We start from the raw sequence: 20794 nt of genomic DNA, 5'->3' as shown, positions 1-20794 counted from the left end.
CTTTGAAAGAAGTTCTACTGTGGGTAAAATGCTATCCAATAGCATCACATAGTACAGAGAAATCTTTCATGAAAGGGAGAGCTAATCAATGCAAATTTCATTGTTGTCTTCTTTTAAGAAACTGCCACAGCCACTCCACCCTTCAGCAACCACCACCTTGATCAGCCAGCAGCCATCAACACCGAGGCAAGACCCTCCACCAGAAAAGAGCATGACTCCCTGAAAGCTCAGAAGTTTGTTAGCATTTTTAAACAATGAATTATTTTAAAATTAACGTATGTATTTTTTAGACATAACGCTATTGCACATTTAGGAGACTACAGTATAGTGTAAGCATAATGTTTTTATGCACTGCGAAACCAAACAAAAAAAAAGTGTGAGACTCTCTTTATTGCAGTGGTCTGGAACTGAACCTGCAATATCTCTGACGTACACCTGTATTGGGTATCAGGCATTGAGCTGAGTAAGACATGATCCCAGGTTATCAAAGATAGAATTGCTTGAGCACGTTTCATGTCATCAGGACTTCGGGATTAAATTTAATGCCTCCAAATAATTTATGAACTATGATTCTTTATTTCCATCTTATGGACAGGGAAACTGGAGCTGAGAAAATTTGGAAGACTTGCCCCAAGTCACGTGGTTTTTTATACGGACGTCAACTCCAGTCTGTGTCTCTAGATGTCATCTCTAACATCTCATCTGGAGCTGGGCAAGCTCCTCAGCCCAGCCTGGACCCAGGCTTGTCTGGGATCCATGCCACACACCCAGTCCCCACACCTGAACATAGCCAGGGAAGCCAGAGGGGTTGTTCCCGATTTGTTTCCTCTTACCAGGTGTCTTGTTAATCTTCTCAGAGGTACTTGGTTTTCCTGGGGGGCACAGCTGTTTCCCTTCATTTTGTGGGCCAGATGCTTCTGACATTCCCTTCGAATCATTTCCTTCCTCTGCTGGCTTCTTGGGCACGATCTGTGTAATGTGAAGGTCACAGATAAACAGTATCAGTGAAATTTCTATAGTGCTTTAGAGCTTACAAAGCATCTTCACATGCATTATCTTAGTCAATGTTCTCAACAATGCTGGAAGAGTTACACATGCCTAAATGAAGAGAAACCTGTTAGGTTAGAAGGGAAAGGAATGCCCTAAGTGAATAGGGTTTCCAGGTTTATCTTCACACTCTTTTAAGACTGACATTCTTGCAAACAGCAAAAATCTCCATGTAATTGAGAGTTTTGTATACAGAAGATTTAGAGAAGAATAGCATTCTAAGAATTCACAAGGTCTACAAAGGGAAGATGTTCTGTAAAATACAAGGGATCCCATATAAGCTTGTAGACAGCTGCTGGGAGAGTAAATGTAAAAACATAGGGAGGTGACAAAACACTGCTGGGAAAGATGGTGTGGGGAGACGAATACAGGGAAGGGAGAGGTAAATAAATGGTTTGTTGAAATTAATCTAGACAGCAAAGAAAGCAGTACCAGATATGGCATACCAGCCTACCGAGGCACCAACATTGAATGTGGAATTACCTGAGGTGGTACTCATAACAATTCTGGTTGCACTGGGATGTGTCACTGACCACCAATCTTATGCTACTTCTTTTTTTTTTTTTTTTTGAGACGCTGTCTTGCTCTCTTCCAGGCTGGAGTGCACTGGTGCCATCTTGGCTCACTGCAACATTCGACTCCTGCATTCAAGCGATTCTCCTTCCTCAGCCTCCAGAGTATCTGGGGCTACAGGGAGGTGCTACCACGCCCCCCTAAATTTAGAATTTTTAGTAGAGATGAGGTTTCACTATGTTGGGCAGGATGATCTCGATCTCTTGACCTTGTGATCTGCCCACCTCGGCCTCCCAAAGTGCTGGGACTATAGTCGTGAGCCACCATGCCTGGTCTTTAAGCTGCTTTGTATTCAGCTTTCTCACTTATGAAATAGTGAACAATACATGTAAAACAGGCTAAGGGAAAGTCCTCTTTGAGCTTGTAAATCCTGTTTAAATGTAGTCATAATAACAATTAATACCTTTCATGATCCTCTTTGAATTCAGTCTCCATGCTGGCAACCCAACTCCCAGATCCCTTTACCCTCTAAACCAGAGTTGAATCTGCACTTGTGGGATCACTCATTCAGGGGCCTCCGAGGGATCACTGGGCTGGGACTGGGGCTTCCCAGATGCCCCAGGTGCAGACAAGGCACTCAAGGAGCTCACAGTAGGGAGGGACCAACAGTCAAAGCGATTCCTAAGCCATGCAAGCGGCCCCGGTAACAGAGCAGCGGCCAGCTGGTCCTTCCTATTGCGAGAGTGAGTGTCTAAACAGAAGCACCAGCAGGCCCTATGGGGTAAAGCCCTAGTGAGCAACATCTGAACTTCATAAACAAATGCAAACGTGAATGAGCTTTAAATGGCTTGGAGTTCTGGATTAGACTACCCCTGCCACTGTGCCCCAGGAAAATTCTTTAACATCTCTGTACCCCGATAGCCTCATTTTATTATTATGTTGCTGTTAGCTATGATCTAAAACATGAACTATGATTCTTTACTTCCATTTCACGGACCAGGAATCTGGAGTTCAGAGAACTTAGAAGATTTGTGCCATGTCACGTGGCTTTTATATGGATGACAACCGAAGTGTGTGACTCATTATTTGGAGATAATAATAGAAACAACGTCATAGAGGTCTCCTTAAGGATTAAATAAATTAATCCATGTGAACTGCTTAAAATAGTATCTGGCATCTCTATGAAAACAAAAGAAGTATTAAGGATCACAACTCTTAGTATTATTAAGCCGTCGATGCTACATTAGGCGTTGTGATACACATGGGGGGAAGGAGGCAGTGAGGACATTTTTGATATTCTCCCACTCTTACCAGTGTTCACATCCATGAAGGGATAAAGGTTCTCTGGTCCTTTAGATTTGAGAGATACTCACTTTCAGGAAGATTCTCTGTAGCCTGCTGAAAGTCATCTGAGGACTTTCAACTGAAAGAGAATACATCAGAATTTTTCTTGGTTGGTAAAGATTTCCAAACTTCAGAGAGACTTCTGTTGCATGAGGGCATTCTGCAGCAGAGGGTTATGAGTGCACTCATTATTGAGGAGTTATTTGAGATTTGCTTCTGAATTATGTTTAGTCATGGTTGGTCCATTTATCTGTGGGATCAGTTCAGACTTGTCCATCTTCATAGTTTATCAAATGGGAACTAAACCCCATCATAGTCTCATCTTATTCCATTACATATCTTTTACTTTTTCCCAAATAATTAAATTAAATTGATTGGTTGGGAATCTGAACTGTATCCACTCAAGAAGTACAACTAAAAATCACTGTACACTTCAAATGGGTGAATCTTATGGTATGTCAATTAAGCTGTTAAATGTGTGATGAATCATGGATGATTTAGTCCAGTGGCTCTGAAATATTTTCAGTATAAAGACACTCCTTTAATATCAAAAACTTGGCAGATACTAAAGCACTGGATTTTCAGACCTCTTATAGTGATTGTGGGAGAATGTAGAATCTGACCTGTTTAGTTGGGGGGTAATAGGTCTATTGGAGACAGTTTGGACATTCTGACCTTGTCTTATAATTATGTTGTCAGAGCAGAAGAGCAAGTAAACACATATGTCCCCTTAATAGTCCTGAAATGCACAAAGCTCTCTACGCAAAGGGATCACTCTTTCAAACTCACTTTCAAGCTCATCACGGAGAATTGGGGTTGTTTGGGAATGAGAAGAGTATTTGGTTTTGATAAAATACAGAAAAACAGTGATCTTTATTACATAATGTGTCCATCACCCTCACTCATAAGATACCTATCCAATACCCATATGCTGTTAATGAGACAAACTCTGGAAGTTTTTGGCGGATCTACAGTTTTAACATTTTCTTTCTTTTTTTCACTTGTAACATTTTCTTAATTGTCCTTTGATTCATTAACAGTGCTTAGAAGAACAACATGTTCTTTAAAAAAGAAATATTTCAAACACACAGAAAAGTATAGGAAATAATATTGAGTCCAGTCAGATCTCAACATTGCCCCACAGCTATGTTAGGTCTGATTTATTTATTCAGAATATTAGAAATACTACAAACAGGCCGGGCGTGGTAGCTCACACTGGTAATCCCAGCACTTTGGGAGGCTGAGGCGGGTGGATCACCTGAGGTCAGGAAGTTTGATACCAGCCTGGCCAGCATGGTGAAACCCCCCTTCTTTACCAAAAATAAAAAAATTAGCTGGGTGTGGGGGTAGGCACCTGTAACCCCAGCTACTCGGGAGGCTGAGGCAAGAAAATCACTTGAACCTAGGAGGTGAAAGTTAGAGTGAGCTGAGATTGCCTTATTGCACTCAAGCCTGGGCGACAAGAGCGAACCTCCACCTCAAAAACAAAGAAAACGCACTATCAACAAGTCACGGCTGAAGCTGTCTGTGCAGCGCTCACCAATCCCTGCCTTCCCTCCTCCACTTACAGGCAGTCACCTTAATTTGATGGCTTTTTATTCACATTCATGTTTGTATACATTTACCATTTACTTATTATCCATAAAAATATATGGTGGTGGTATGGTGACTTGTATGATAGCTGAGGCGGGAGGATTGCTTGAAGCCCAGATTTCGAGGCTACAGTGAGCTATGATTGCACTACTGCACTCTAAGCTAGATGACAGAGTGAGAGTCTGACTCAAAAAAAAGAGAGAGAGAGAGAGAGAGAGAAGCCAAGAGGAAGATGGTAGGGTAGGTGTGTGTGTTTGGGGGTTTGGGGATAGGGTGCCAGGATGCCACAGAGACAGTTGGGCTCATCAGAACAGACGCCTAAGGGAGAGAAATGTGCAGGATACAGATATGAGCTCCACTGTGGCCAGTCCCTGCCCTCGGCCCTGACAGGATACAGAAGAGCAGAACACCCAGAAGCTGTCTTGCAAATTTTCTCTTCACAAAAGGAAAATGTGGGGTACTTTCTGCAGCCTAAAAGTAGCCAAAGCAGAAAAAGGGATGCTCACGTGTCCCCAGACTTGTGTGTGCCTAGAACGTTCTGTTACTGAGTTTAGTCATGGCCTCATACTTTCTCTTCATATACACAGAGATGATTTTCTCCAAGGCTTTCATCTTTTCCCACTTTTTCTTAGAGAAATATTTGGGAATATCATCAAAGGCCTAGGAAAAAAAGAAAAAGGAATTCTGGCAGTGTCTCAGCTAGGGATGTCTGCCATTCAGCTGGAGCCGCTTCCTGTGTGCTGGATCTGGGAAGTGGGGATGATAATCTGTCCTGGTTGATGCCATGGCTAACTGACAGAACATGGGGGACCTACACTAGCTTGTACTCTGCCACACAGTAGGGCTTTAATGCTGCTGGCTGACTCTCTTCCCACCTTCCAGAATGGACTGAGAGTCACCAAATGAAGTGCAAGATCACAGACTTGTCTCCAGGGATACTAGGTGATGACAGAGTGAGGGTGGGAGGCTCCCAAGGGTCCAGATCTCCCCCGAGACCCTGCTCCTTATCCCCAGTATCTCTGTCCTCCCCTCCTCAGAAACCTGCTCACTCCCACTGTCCCCTGGGCCACTGCTTTGCCCCTCCAGGTCACCTCATCTTTTGTATCTTCTCTGGTATTTGAGCATCATCCCTGGGCCTCTTTGCACAGGCGTCATCTCTATTAACGGCACCAAGACCAGTCTGACCTGCAAGAGAAACAGCCTGAGTCTTTAGGGAGAAATCTGTGAAGGCCGGTCACACTCAGTCACCTGGAATCAGGTGTTGCATTTCTCCATCCAGGGCTTATCTGTCCGTGAGTAAGGGGAGAAGTCAGATGGAAACAGGGAGCCAGGGGTCTCTGGGAGAAGTGTTGATTGTGGATGACAGGTTTCCTATGGGCATAGCAGCCTTGAGTCTTTGGGAGGGGGTTGGCTACTGTTGTTAGTAGTTTCCCCGGGACTAGGCTTACCCTGAAAGATGTACAGACCCCTGTTGGGGAGGCAGAGATGTGACTGTGTAATTGTATTGAGTGGGGGCGTTCTGACACCCCCACTCAATATATAAAGTCCCAGAGATAACATGGTCTCTCTGGTGATGGATCTGTTCAGGCAGAGTGATGGGGGGTTCTGTTCTGTTGAAGAGAAATGAGTATCTCTAATATGAACGGGTTTAGAGGCTATTAATGGGTGACTTGTAAATTATTAGAAGGAAGAGAGCTAGAATTTCTGAGACTACAAGAGCCCGCCATCACTTAGAGAGAATGTGGGGCATTTCAAGATGCAACAATCAGCCAGGAGCAGTGGCTCACACCTGTAATCCCAGCACACTGAACAATCCTTCTGCCTCTATCTCAGGACTACAGGCATGTACCACCCCACCCCGACTAAAATTTTTATTTTTGATTTTTTTAGTAGAGACCGTTTTGCTATGTTGACCAGGTTGGTCTCGATCCCCTGGGCTCAAGCAATACTCCCACCTCAGCTTTGAGATTACAGGCATGCAATACCCTGCCTTTTGCTATGTTTCCCAAGCAGGTGAGCCACTGGGCCCAGTCAGTAGTTCATTTTTATTACTGAGTAGTATTCCACGGTACAGATGTACCACAGTTCAACCATTTGCTTATTGTAGAACATATTGATTATTTCCAGCTTTTGGCTATTACAGTAAAGCTGCTATGAACAATTATGTACAAGTTTCTGGATAGGCATACGTTTTAATTTCTCTGAAGTGTAATTGTTGAATTGTATGGTCATTACATGTTTCATTTTATAAGAAACTACCAAACTGCTTTCCAGAGTGGCTGTAAGATTTTACCTTCCCAGAAGCATTTTACTAGATGTCCAGTTTCTCCGCATCCTTGTCACCACTTGGTGTTCTCACTATGTCTTTTATTTTAGCTATTGTAATAAGTGTGTAGTGATACCACATCATGGTCTTAGTTTGTACCTAATGAAGCAAATGAGCATTGAGCATCTTTTCATGTGCTTATTTGCTTGTTTCCTCTTCAGTGAAATGTATGTTCACATCTTTTCATGATTTTCTAATTGGATTATTTGTTTGTATTTTTTACCGTTGAGGTTTTTTTATTATTATTATTATTTTTCTTGAGACAGAATCTCGCTCTGTTACCCAGGCTGGAGTGCAGTGGCACGATCTTGGCTCACTCCAATTTCCGCCTCCCAGGTTCTAATGATTCTCATGTCTCAGCCTCCCACATAGCTGGGATTACAGGCGGGCATCATCATGCCAGTCTAATTTTTGTATTTTTAGTAGAGATGGGTTTTTGCCATGTTTCCCAGGCTGGTCTCGAATTCCAGGCCTCAAGGGATCTGTCCTCCGTCCACCTTGACCTTTCAATATGCTGGGATTACAAGCTCGAGCCACCACGCTCAGCCTACCATTGAGTTTTGAGAGTACTACACATATCCATTATATATTCTGGATGTGAGTCCTTTCTTGGATATGTGGTTTGCAAACATTTTCTCCTAGTCCAGACCCTGTTTTTTCGTCCTTTTAACAGGGTTTCTTGCAGAGCACAAGTTTTAAATTGGATGTAATCTAATTTATTTGTTTTCCTTATGGATTGTGCTTTTTGAACCATTGACTATGCCCTAGATCTCAGACATTTGTCCTGTGCTTTCCTGCAAAAGTTTGTTTTTTAGTTTTATATTTTAGATTTAAATCTATGATCCACTTGAGGTTTTTTGGTATAAAAATATGAAGATTAGGTCTTTTTTTTTTTTTTTTTTTTTGCCTATGGATATGCAACTGCTCCAGCACCATTTGTTAAGCAGACGATCCTTCCTTCTTTTTGTCTCTTTGTAAAAAATCAGTGTGGGGCTATTTCTAGGTTCTCTATTTTGTTCCAGTGATCTGAGTGTCTATTCTTCTCCCAATACTACAGTCTTGATTCCTGTAGCTATATAAGAAGTACTGAAATGTGGTAGAGCCATTCCTCCCACCTTATTCTTCTTTTCCAAAAATTGTCTTAGCTATAAAAATATTTTTTGAGATGGAATCTCACTTGTGTCGCCCAAACTGGAGATCAGTGGGGTGATCTTGGCTCACTGCAACCTCCGCCTCCTCTCAGCGGCCCGAGTAGCTGGAATTTCAGGTGTGCACCACCACACCTGGCTGATTTTTGTATTTTTAGTAGAGAGGGGATTTCACTATGTTGGCCAGGCTGGTCTTGAACTCCTGACTTCAAGCGATCCACGGGTCTCGGCCTCACAAAGTGCTGGGATTATAGGCGTGAGCCACCATGCCCAGCGTTGTCTAAGCTATTGAAAATTTGTTACAGCAGCAATCAAAAATGAAAACACATGGAAACATTTATTAGTGAAATAAAATAGAAGGTCAAGAAACAGACTAATCTATATGCAAACTTCAGCATGCATTTCCAAACAGGGACAAAAGATGATGGCTTGTATAATAAATGATTGCTTGACAAGTGTCTATCCATTTGAAAAAATGAAGATTAAATCCTTACTTTGAACCACATAAAATAATAAATTCTAAAAATTCAGTGACTTAAATGTGAAAATGTGAAGTCATAAAGAACTAGATGAAAATTTAGGAAAATATTACCATGTAAGACATCTTGAGTTGGCATAGGCACTTCCTGACATTACACCAAGGCTATAAACAATGAATCTGACAAATTTAAAAATGTAAAAATTAAAGTATCATCTAATTCAAAAGACACCATAAACAACTGTTTTAAAAGGCAAATTTTGGGGAAATTGGTGAAGCATCCACAACAAATTAAAAGTAACCATCTCTAATATACAACAGAGCTTTTGCATATCAATAAGAGAAACTGGAACAACCCAATGAAAAAAATGTGTTCAGGCATGGCACTACTTCACCGTACAACAGAAAAGGATTACAAAATAGAATGTATGAAATGAAAATAATAAAGGAAATGGAGAATAGATCCCAGAAGTTTCAACATTCATCCAATAAAAGTTCCAGAGATACACCAGGGGCAGTGACTCATGCCTGTAATCCCAGCACTTTGGGAAGCCGAGGTGGGTGGATCACCTGAGGTCAAGAGTTTGAGACCAGCCTGGCCAACGTGGTGAAACCCCATCTCTACTAAAAATTAAAAAAATTAGCCAGGCATGGTGGCATATGCCTGTAATCCTAGCTGCTAGCAGTGCTGAGGCAGGAAGATCACTTGGACCTGGGAGGCAGAAGTTGCAGTGAGCCGAGATTGTGCCACTGCACTCCAACCTGGGCAACAGAGTGAGACTCTATTTCAAGAAAAAAAAAAAGAAGAAGTTCCAGAGATAGAGAATAGAAAGACTGGGCCGGGCGCCGTGGCTCATGCCTGTAATCCCAGTACTTTGGGAGGCCAAGGCAGGCAGATCACCTAAGGTCAGGAGTTTGAGATCAACCTGGCCAACATGGTGAAACCCCATCTCTACTAGGAGTTGGTGGAGGGCGCCTGAAATCCCAGCTATTTGGGAGTTCAGAACAGCTCCCAGTAACAAAACCCTTGATGGTTTGGCCCAACTCGGGGATGACATGTCTTCGAGTGGGAAAAGGTCAGAGGCCACAGATGGAGGATCAGCCCAGATGGAGCTTTCTAAGTTGCATCCTTTTTTTTTTTTTTTTTTTGTCCTTGTTTTCTGGAAGGCTTATTACCTGTTCTGTGAACATGCAGAGCAGACACTTGGCAGGGCAGACCCAGTGCTAACCCAAAGTGGTGTGATAACATTAAGGAATGGGGGCTTGGAAAGTTCCTAGAAAAAGTGCAGACTCATCAAAGCTGGCCAGTAACTGAGCATTCCTTTCCTACCTCTCCCTCTGACCTCTGAGCTAGGCAATTACAACCAATATCACTCACCCATAGACTCCCTTCACACTGTAAGGCAGAAATCCTGTAAGTGTCTCTGGGGACTCATAGGCTAGGGGCCGGAAAGAAAAATTGACTCAGCTCAGCTCTGGAGGCTCTGTACCCTAAGACCTATCTATCCAGAAACCCTGAAACTCATGTGGAGTGTCTGGGCTGACACATCTTCCCAGGAAGAAAGAGTTATACAGAAAAACTATCTGATAGGCCAGGTGTGGTGGCTCACGCCTGTAATCCCAGTACTTTGGAAGGCCGAGGTGGGATGATCACCTGAAGTCAAGAGTTTGAGACCAGCCTGACCAACATGGCGAAACACCATCTCTACTAAAAATACAAAATTAGCTGGGGGTGGTGGTGCATGCCTGTAACCCCAGCTACTCAGGAGGCTGGGGCAGGAGAATCACTTGAACCTGGGAGGCGGAGGTTGCAGTGAGGTGAGATCACACCATTGCACTTCAGCCTGGGCAATAGTGAAACCATCTTAACAACAACAACAACAAAAGGCTGGGCATGGTGGCTCACGCCTGTAATCCCAGCACTTTGAGAGGCTGAGGCAGGCGGCTCGCCTGAGATCAGGAGTTCGAGACCAGCCTGACCAACATGGTGAAACCCCATCTGTACTAAAAATACAAAAATTAGCCTGGCATAGGGTCACACGACTGTGGTCCCAGTTACTCAAGGAGCTGAGGAAGGAGAATTGCTTGGACTCCGGAGGCAGAGGTGCAGTGAGCCAAGATCGAGTCACTGCACTCCAGCCTGGGTGAAAGAGCAAGACTCTGTCTCAAATACATAAATAAAAAGAAAACCTATTGCATAGATTGGATATGAAAATATTAACTGCTCAAATACATAATTCAGTGGAATAGGTTGGATATTAAAACTGATATAGTTGAAAAAGCAATTACTGAGTTGAGGAAATGAGTCTAAAGAATTCATAAAAGTAATCGGTAATGGATAGAGATGAAGTAAATGAAAGAAAAGTTAATTAGTAGGGAGGATAGAAGAACAAATGTTGAAATACATCCAATAGTAGCCTTATAAGAAGAGAATATAGTCATTAAAAAGGAGAGTGTACTTAAACAAGTAATGAATGAGAAGTTCTCAGATTTAGACAAATGTCTTAAGATTTAAAGGGATCATCGTACACACACACACAAGAACGGTGAAACGAAAAATTGTGAAAGACAAAAAAAATTTTTTTAATGATCAGAGAGAAATAGCAGGTTACTTACAAAGGAAAAATATTTAAACCTTCATCGGATCTCTCAAACACCACACTGGAGGCAAGGAAACAATGGTGTAATAACTCCAGTGTTGAACGAAAGGAATTTTTTTTTTTTTTTGAAACAGAGTCTTGCTTTGTCACTTATGCTGGCATGCTGTGGCATGATCTCGAATCACTGTAACCTCTGCCTCCCAGTTTCAAGTGATGCTCCTCCTTAGCCTCCTGAGTAGCTACAGGTGCACACCACCACACCCAGCTAATTTTTGCACTTTTAGTAGAGATGGGGTCTCGCCATGTTGGCCAGGCTGATCTGGAACTCCTGACCTGGGATGATCTACCCACCTTGGCCTCCCAATGTGCTAGGATTATAGGGGTAAGCCACTGCTCCCAGCAAAAGAAAGGAATTTTTGTATTTGGTGGGGTAAGGCAAAGTCAGACATATAATACTTCAGGAGATTGAAGACAGAGGGAAATGTTAAAGCAAACAACTATATATTGCACTTATTAAAGGCTGTAAGAAAGGGCCAGCTGCAGTGGCTCATGCCTGTAATCCCAGCACTTTGGGAGCCCGAGGCAAGAGGAGTGGTTGACACCAGGAATTCAAGACCAGCCTGGGCAACATGGCGAAACCCTGTCTCTACAAAACATACAAAATTAGATGGGCATTTCAAGTTCCTGAGTCTGTAGAGAATTAAAAAAAAAAAAAATACCTGGGTGTGGCAGTGCATACCTGTAGTCCCAGCTACTCGGGAGACTGGGGCAGGAAGATTGCTTGGGCCCTGGAGTTTGAGGCTGCAGTGAGCTAGAATTGGGTCACTGCACTCCAGCCTGAGTGACAGAGTAAGACTTTGTCTCTGAAAATTAAAAAAAAAAAAAAAGATCGTAAGGACGATTTTACTACTATGATAAGTACAGGGACCACTGCAATGGGGTCCTGCTGTGGGAGAGTGATATTAGGATATTAGGATTGACTTCAACTCCACCGAGGACAAGTGGGGATTTGTAGTCAAGGAGTAGGAGCGGGGGGTCAGAAGATGGGAAATTACTTGGAGGAAACCTCAGGGGCAGGGAGACTCAGGTAAAACTGACTTGACAGGATTTTTGCTGAAACAGGCTAAATGGACAGAGTCCCTGGATGAAGGACAAAGCCCGAGGTTGGGACCTAGTCAGAAACCGAACTCAGAGGAGCCCCACTTAAGTTTGGTCAAAGGAGAGTGTCTCTGTCCGAAAGCATGAGCAATAAAGTCAACAGCAGTAAAATGAGTGGATCACAAAGGAGAATTTTTGTGTATTGCTAAGCAGGACTCTGCTTTAACCACTGTGAAAGTTTATTATGTGAAGTGAGTCGTTCTTATTTTTTTTTTTTAAGTTCTTATTTGCAGAGGAAGACTTCAGGTATTATGCTTCAGAGAGAACAGGTTGTAACAAGTTCTGTTTTGTTTTTTTTTTTTTTTCTTTTTGAGATGGAGTCTCGCTATGTTGCCAGGCTAGAGTGCAGTGGCTCCTTCTCCGCTCACTGCAACCTCCAGCTCCCGGGTCAAATGATTCTCTTGCCTGAGCCTCCTGAGTAGCTGAGACTACAGGTATGTGTCACCACGCCCGGCTAATTTTTTTGTATTTTTAGTAGAGATAGGGTTTCACTGTGTTAGCCAGGATGGTGTTCATCTCCTGACCTCATGATCCACCCTCCTCACCCCCCTAAAGTGCTGGGATTACAAGGGTGAGCCACTGCGCCCGGCCAACATGTTTCCTATCAGACTTCAAGTCTGTGTTGATGTTGATGCCAGAGAGGTATAATGAGGCATGTCTGATCCCCACTTCCTGTCATGGCCTGAAACCATCTCTCAGGTTAAATTTTAAAAGAGCCATGGCTGAGGAGGAAGTCCATTCAGATGCTTGGGGGCAGGGGGCTTAGGATTTTATTTTTTATTTACAAGTCCTATAAGATAAAACTGCATAAATTTTAAAGAACAAGTTTCTTACCTGATGTATGGACCACACAAAAAGTTCACCAAACTGTCCAATGCCATAACCAGAGATACTGAAATGACAGATCAGGATGAGAAGTTGATGTTTCCACACTGTAGACAGCTTTTCCCAAGATGTCAGAATAAGTCTTCATATCATAAGGAGACTCTTACCCTTTATTTAATGTCTACATTTTTCACTTGACAGACCCTGATCCCTAAATCCTTTACTTCAACTAGTGGTCCCTTTTATAGAGTTGGCACACTGCTTTAATTCAACCCAGTCCTAAAATGCTACCCAAAGACTATAAAAGGCCTCATTCACTTCCCCCACTATCTTTTGATTTGTTTAGTTGGTGGCCTCTAGGCTTGGGATCTTCGTTCAAAACCATTGTACAAACCAAATTTATTATACTATTGCTAATTATAGCTGGGTGCAGTGGCTCACGTCGGTAATCCCAGCATTTTGGGATGCCAAGGAGGGCAGATCACTTGAGGACAGGAGTTCAAGACAAGCCTGGCCAACATGGTGAAACCCTGTCTCTACTAAAAACACAAAAATTAGCTGGGCGTGGTGGTGGGCACCTGTAATCCCAGCTACTCGGGAGGCTGAGGCACAAGAATCACTTGAACCTGGGAGGTGGAAGTTGCAGTGAGCAACTTTGCTCACTGCAGTGGCTGGATCGCACCACCCTGGGCTACAGAGGAACACTCCATCTCAGAAAAACAAAAACAAAAATGAAAACTTAATAAACGCAGTCAGGAAACTATCTTAAAACACAAAATCCCCATTTTTTTTTGACTGATTGTTTAAAAGAAAAACAGATCAACATGTTAAGAAAACCTATTTCAAACCTAGAGGAGCAGACTCACCCTGCTTCAGTGCACCCTTGACACTAATGTTCAATTTTTAGAAAAACTGATAAACAATTTATTTTCAATCCCAACTAATCTGATCATATGTAAGACTCCTTTTCCAAGGCTCTTCCTTCATAAACCCTCAACAACTTGCCTAGAGATTCCATCATTTTTTATCCCCAGTCTTAGTCCCATAATTTTTCATTTTTATATTGGACTCCAATCCAAGTACTAGTAAAATGTTAGAGGAAAGGGATAAACGGAGGAAAGGACTCTTAAGCAAAAAGGATCCAGGGAAATTCTCAGCCTATCAAGATTGCAAAAGACACTAAAATTAGGAGAGGCACTGTCAGGAAGGTATGCTCTATCAGGAAGGTATGCTCTAGAGAGAAAGTCAAGAATGGGGCCATGTTTGCTAGTGCTGAAGAGACTAGGCACATGACTCAAGGAGCTCTTCCACTATGCTCAGCCATAGCCGGTAATAGAAATGATATTATCTGGGAAAGATCCACAAAGGACCTGCTGGTCTAAAGGTGTGAATCACTATGACATACATTCTGAGAGGAGGGCTATGGGACCAGAGGGGAGAGCTTCAAGCTACAGAAGATTTTTCTGGGTCCTTGAAAACAAATGGAATTTGTCCTGCTAGATTTCAAAATGGTTGGAAGCAGCGACTCCTTCCTTTCTTCCATTTTCTCCCATTTGAAATGGAAACATCTGTAACTATTATCCTACACCTGCCCTGCCACTGTATTTTTGGAACAGATAACTTGTTTTCTAGTGTCACGAATTCACAGCAGGAGAATTTTGCCCCAGGATGTTTCATAACCAGAGTCTCATCCATATCTGTTTTAGATGAGGAGACTTGGTACTTCTGAACTGATCTTATTTGGATAAGATGTCAGACTTCTGCGAATGTTGCATGGTTTGAGACATTTGAGGATTTGGGGATGGGGTGCATGTATTTTGCACGTGGAAGAGATGTGAATCCTCGGGAGCCAGAGGGCAGGCTGTGGTAGACTGAACAATGCCCCTCCAAAAGATAGCCACATAGTAACCCCTGGAACCTGTGAGTGTTAACTTACAACAAAAAAAGTGATTATGTTGGTCAAGTGTGGTGGCTCGCACCTGTAATCCCAGCATTTTGGGAGGCTGAGGCCAGTGGGTCACGAGGTCAGGAGTTCAAGACCAGCCTGGCCAAGATGGTGAAACCCTGTCTCTACTAAAAATACAAAAATTAGCTGAGCATGGTGGCAAGCACCTGTAATCCCAGCTACTCGGGAGGCTGAGGCAGAGAATTGCTTGAACCCAGGAGGCAGAAGTTGTAGTGAGCTGAGATCACACCTCTGCACGCCAGCCTGGGTGACATAGTGAGACCCCGTCTCAAAAAAAAAAAAAAAGAAAGAAAAACGTAATTGTGTTAAAGATCCTGAGATGGGGAGATTCTCCTGGATTATCTGGGTGGGCCCTAAATGTAACATTGAATGTCCTTATCAGATTGAGGTAGGGAGATCTGACACAGCGAGAAGAGAAGAAGGCAGTATGACTGCCATGATTTGAATGTCCCCACCAAAACTTGTGTTGAAATGTAATTGCCATTGTAACAATATTAAGAGGTGGGGCTGTGAGGAAGTGATTAAGGCCATTATCAAAAGATTGGATTAGTTATCACGAGACTGGGCTTGTTATAAAAGGGAGTTTAGCCACATTTTCTCTGTCTGTCTCCTGCACTTGCTTTTGTCTTTCATCCTTCCATCATAGCACAACCCTTACCAGATGCCAACGCCATGCTCTTGGACTCCTAGCCTCTAGAACTGTACACTAAATAAACTTCTATCCTTTATAAATTACCCAATTTGTGGTATTCCGTTATAGTAACAGAAAACAAACAAAGGCAATGACCATGGAGATAGAGATTAGAGTGATGCAGCCATGCATTAGTCCATTCTCATGCTGCTATAAAGAACTGCCCGAGACTGGGTAATTTATAAATGAAAGAGATTTAACTGACTCACAGTTCCGCATGGCTGGGGAGGCCTCAGGAAACAATCATGGCCAAAGGTGAAGAGGAAGCAGATACTTTCTTCACATAGTGGCAGGAGACAGAAGTGCCAGCAGGGGAAATGCCAGACGCTTATAAAACCATCAGATCTCGTGAGAACTCACTGTCACAAGAAGAGCAAGGGGAAAACCTCCCCCACTGGGATTTTTAATCCGTGGGGATTACAATTTGAGATAAGATTATGGAAATTATTTTCATTAAAAATAAATAAATACATAAATAAAAGCACAGATTTTGGACTCAGTTCAACTTCTGGGTGAATCCCAGCTGTGTCACCCACTGACCTTGAGCAGACTGCTTAATTCTCTGAGCCTCAGTCTCAACATCTGCACACTGGGGATGATAATAGTATTTAACTCAAGAGAAGGTTGTGAAAATCAATGGGAAGATGCACATAAAGGGCTTTGTGCTGGGCTCAAGGGCCATTGCCCTGTCCCTGCCCTAAGAGAGCTCCCTGTCATCCTGGGGGGATCTTAGAGAGATCAGGGCTGTACATGGAAAGCCTAGAGAGGAATGGGGACTTGTTGGAGGTGCTAGGGATGGGGGTAAGGGAGACTTCTTAGACAAATTGACTTATGAGCTCCCTGATGAACACAGTGGGCCCTAATTACATACTCTTTTTAATACTATTATTATAAATATTATTAATATCAATGGGTAAAATATATTTCTGGTTTTTTGGTCTTTTAGAAAAAAACATATATAGAAGTGAGTTTTTTTAGTTTAAATTTCTTTTTAAAAAATTTTTTTATAGAGATGGGGGTATCACTATGTATCCCAGATTGTTCTGGAACTCCTGGCCTCAAGTGATCCTTCCACCTCCTGCCTCACCCTCTCAAAGTGTTGGGATTACAGGCATAAGCCACTGGGACTGACTCATTGAAATTTTTCTTTCTTTCTTTCTCTCTATCTCTCTCTCTCTTTTTTGGACAATATCTTGCTCTGTGGCCCAGGTAGGCAGCAGTTGCCGAATCATGGCTCACTGCAACCTCGTACTCCTGGGCTCAAGCAATCTTCCTAACCCAGCATCCTGAGTAACGGACTACAGGCACACCACCCCACCTCGCTAATTTTATTTTGTGTGTGTGTAGAGAAAAGAGACAGGGTATCGCTCTGTTGCCCAGGCTAGGGTGCACTGGCGTGATCGTGGCTCACTGCAACCTCTGCCTCCCGGGTTCAAGCGATCCACCGGCTGTGGCCTCCCAAAGTGCTGGGATTACAAGAGTGAGCCACCGTGCCCGGCCCAAATTTCTTACGTTACTACAGAGTTCCTAGGAAAAATCCCATACATGAAAAAGTTAAAAACTGACAGGAAGGATTTGAGATGGCGACCTGCTTCGTATACACTGCTTATTAAAACTGGATAACAAATGCACCGTGGGGGGTGTGGGGGGGATAGGAAAAACGGCAAGACAAAACCAGCCCATGGGTACTCTGATTTTGAAAGGATTTAAAGAGAAAATCAGAGCATGCGTACTCTGAACTTGGAGTAGCCAATCCCAGGGGATGCTTTAGGCGGGAAAATCAGAGTCTCTGCCCTTGCTTTGAGGAGGTTCTGTCCCTGGAGCCTGGACTGAGAGACCCCACATCAGCTTGGCTTGTCCCGCCTACTGTTCTGACTTCTAATTGGCCAGATGGAGTTCACTGACTGCCCTGATTGGTCCATCATCCTGGGGCAGTGACATCACAGAATATTTTCTCCTCCTCCAGCCACACTTTGTCACCAACTGCTGCTGACCTCGCCACCACTACTTTGTCTCTGAGGTAGGTTCTCTTGAAGGGACACCCTAGATGGGCCAACGGGGGCAGATAGAAAAGGAGGAAGCCTCCGTAGGGGCCTCAAGTGCTTGGGCTTCCGAAAATCTTGAGGACTGAAAGACAACTAATGCCTTTCAGGGCGATCATCATGGAGGAGCATCCCGCCTGGGCCTCGCGCCTACAGGCCTGTGCCGTCCCACCTCTGGAAACATTTTTTCATTTTTGTATTTTAGTAGAGGCGGGGATTCGTTATGTCGGCTGCCTGGGCTCAAGTAATCCTCCCACCTCGGCCTCGGGACTATAGGCACGCACCACTCCGCCCTCACTAATATTTTTTATTTTTCATTTTTTTTAGTAGAGACAGTTTCGCCATGTTGGCCAGGCTGGCCTCAACCGCCTGGGCTCAAGCAGTCCTCCCGCCTCGGCCTCGGGACTACAGGCAGGCAGCAACCTGCTCCCACTAATATTTTCTATTTTTCATTTTTTTAGTATGGATGGTTTCGCTATGTTTGCCAGGCTGGCCTCGACCACCTGGGCTTAAGCAATCCTTCCACCTCGGCCCTAGGACTACAGAAGTACACGACCCTTCCCACCCTTTTGTTTGTTTGTTTGGTTGATTTTAGTAGAAACCGGATTTCACTATGTTGGCCAGGCTGGCCTCAACCTCCTGGGCTCAGGCAATCCTTGCACCTTGGCCTCAGGACTACAGATGTGTGCCATTCCGCCCCTGCTAGTTTGTTGTTGTTATTGTTGTTGTTCTTTTTAGTAGAGACGGGGTTTCGCTATGTTGGCCAGGCTGGGCTTGACCTCCTGGCCTCAAGCCATCCTCCCACCTCGGCCTCAGAACTACAGGCAGGAACCACCTCGCCCATGCTGTTTTTTTTTGTTGTTGTTATTGTTATTAGTAGAAGTGGGGTTTTGCTATGTTAGCCAGGCTGGCCTCAACTTCCTGGGCTCAAGAGATCTCTTGCCTCAGCCTAGGGACTACAGGTGAGCACTACCCTGCCCCCACCAATACTTTTTATTTTATTTTATTTTTTTACTAGAGGGTTTTGCTAGGTTGGCTAGGCTGGTATCGACCTTGTGGGCTCAAGCGATCTGCCCCCCTTGGCCAGCCAAGGTGCTGAGATGTTACAGGCCTGTGCCACCACCCCCAGCTAATTTTTTTGCGTTTTTTTTTTCTTTTTCTTTTTTTTTTTTTGTAGAGATAGGGATTTTGCTATGTTTCCCAGGCTGATCTCAACCTCCTGGGCTCAAGCGATCTGCATGCCTCGGCCTCTCAAAATGCTGGGATTATAGCCATGAGCCACTGCGCCTGGCCGCTTGCTGCAACTTGAAACGCCACACATTCTCTCTAAGGGATGGCGGGCTCTTGTAGTCTCGGAGATTCTAGCTCTCTTCCTTCTAAAAATTTACAGGTAACCCAGTAATAGCCTCTAAATCTGTTCATGTTAGCGAAGGTCATTTCTCTTCAACGGAACAGAACCCCCCCATCCCTCTGCCTGATCAGATCCATTACCAAAGAGACCATGTTATCTCTGGGAGTCACTTCCCTTCCTTTATTGAATGAGTGGAGGCATCAGAATGCCCACACTCAATAAAATTACACAGTCACGTCCCTGCCTCCCCAACAAGGGTCTGTACATCTTTCAGGGTAAGCCTAGCTCCAGGGAAACTACTAACGACATTGGCTAACCCCCTCCCAAAGACTCAAGACTGCTTTGCCCATAGGAAACCTGTCATCCCAATCAATACTTCTCCCAGAAACTCCTGGCTCCCTGTTTTCATCTGACTACTCCCCATGTCCTTACTCAGGGACAGATAAGCTCCCAATGGAGAAAAGGAACAACTGATTCCAGGTGACTGAGTGTGGCCGGCCTTCACTGATTTCTCCCTCCACAGGACCAAAGGTCTCAGACTGTTTCTCTTGCAGGTCAGACTGCTCTCGGTGCCATGAATGGAGACAACGCCTTTGCAAAGAGACCCAGGGATAATGCTAAAACATCAAAGAAGAGAAGCAAGGTGAGGTGATCTGGAGGGGGCATAGCAGTGGTCCAGGGAACAGAGTAGGGTGACCAAATTTCTGAGGAGGGGAGGACAGAGGTACTGGGAACAAGGAGCAGGGTCTCTGGGGAGATCTGGACCCTTGGGAGCCTCCCACCCTCACTCTGTCATCACCTAGAATCCCTGGAGACAAGTCTGTGACCCTGCACTACATTTGGCGACTCTTAGTCCATTCTGGAAGGTGGGAAGAGAGCCAGCCAGCAGCATTAAAGCCCTACTGTGTGCCATGGGAGAAGCTAGGGTAGGTCCCCCATGGTCTCTGAGTTAGCCATGGCATCAACCAGGACAGCTTATCATCCCCACTTCCCAGATCCAGCACAAGGAAGCAGCTCCAACTGAATGGCAGACATGCCTAGCTGAGTCACTGCCAAAATTCCTTTCTTTCTTTCTTTCTTTTTTTTTTTTTTTTGTAGGCCTTCGATGATATTGCCAAGTACTTCTCTAAGAAAGAGTGGGAAAAGATGAAATACTCGGAGAAAATCAGCTATGTGTACATGAAGAGAAACTATGAGGCCATGACTAAACTAGGTAACAGAAAGTTCTAGGAACAGACAAGTCTGGGGGATACATGAGCATCACTTTTCCTGCCTAGGCTACTTCTTAGGCTGCAGAAAGCACCCCACATTTTCCTTTTGTGAAGGAAAAAATCGCAAGGCAGCTTCTGGGTGTTCTGCTCTTCTGTATCCTGTCAGGGCTGAGGGCAGGGACTGACCATGGTGGAGCTTGTACCTGGACCCTGCACTTTTCTCTCCCTTAGGCGTCTGTTCTGATGAGCCCAACTGTCTCTGTGGCATCACAGCACATCTCCCACCCTACCTTCCTCCTCTCGGCTTGGCGCTCTCTCTCTCTCTCTCTCTCTCTTTCTCTTTTAATTTTTTTTTTTTTTTTTTTTTTTTTTTTTTTTTTTGAGCCAGACTCTCACTCTGTCACCTAGGCTAGAGTGTAGTAGTGCAATCATAGCTCAATGCAGCCTCGAACTCCTGGGCTTAAGCAATCCTTCTGCCCAGCCTATGGATTAGCTGAGCCT

General features: G+C 44.0%; 2 protein-coding genes across 4 annotated transcripts in view; one reads left to right on the top strand and one right to left on the bottom strand.

The window, feature by feature from the left end:
* The window catches only part of LOC100998162 (putative protein SSX8), a 148850-nt gene that overhangs the window by 103874 nt on the left and 24182 nt on the right, over positions 1-20794 (bottom strand). The window lies entirely within an intron of this gene.
* Positions 17175-20794, top strand: part of LOC116272089 (putative protein SSX8) — a 54922-nt gene continuing 51302 nt past the window's right edge. For both annotated transcript variants that reach the window (XM_031660927.1, XM_031660926.1), the window contains exons 1-3: positions 17175-17709; positions 19637-19725; positions 20181-20295. In XM_031660927.1, coding sequence (XP_031516787.1) covers positions 19657-19725; positions 20181-20295 — 184 coding nt within the window. In that variant the 5' untranslated portion in view covers positions 17175-17709; positions 19637-19656. The remainder of the gene's footprint in view (positions 17710-19636; positions 19726-20180; positions 20296-20794) is intronic.

Source organism: Papio anubis, chromosome X (assembly GCF_008728515.1).
Source record: "Papio anubis isolate 15944 chromosome X, Panubis1.0, whole genome shotgun sequence".
Classification (NCBI taxonomy): domain Eukaryota; kingdom Metazoa; phylum Chordata; class Mammalia; order Primates; family Cercopithecidae; genus Papio; species Papio anubis.
This window is presented reverse-complemented; position numbering and strand designations above follow the sequence as displayed.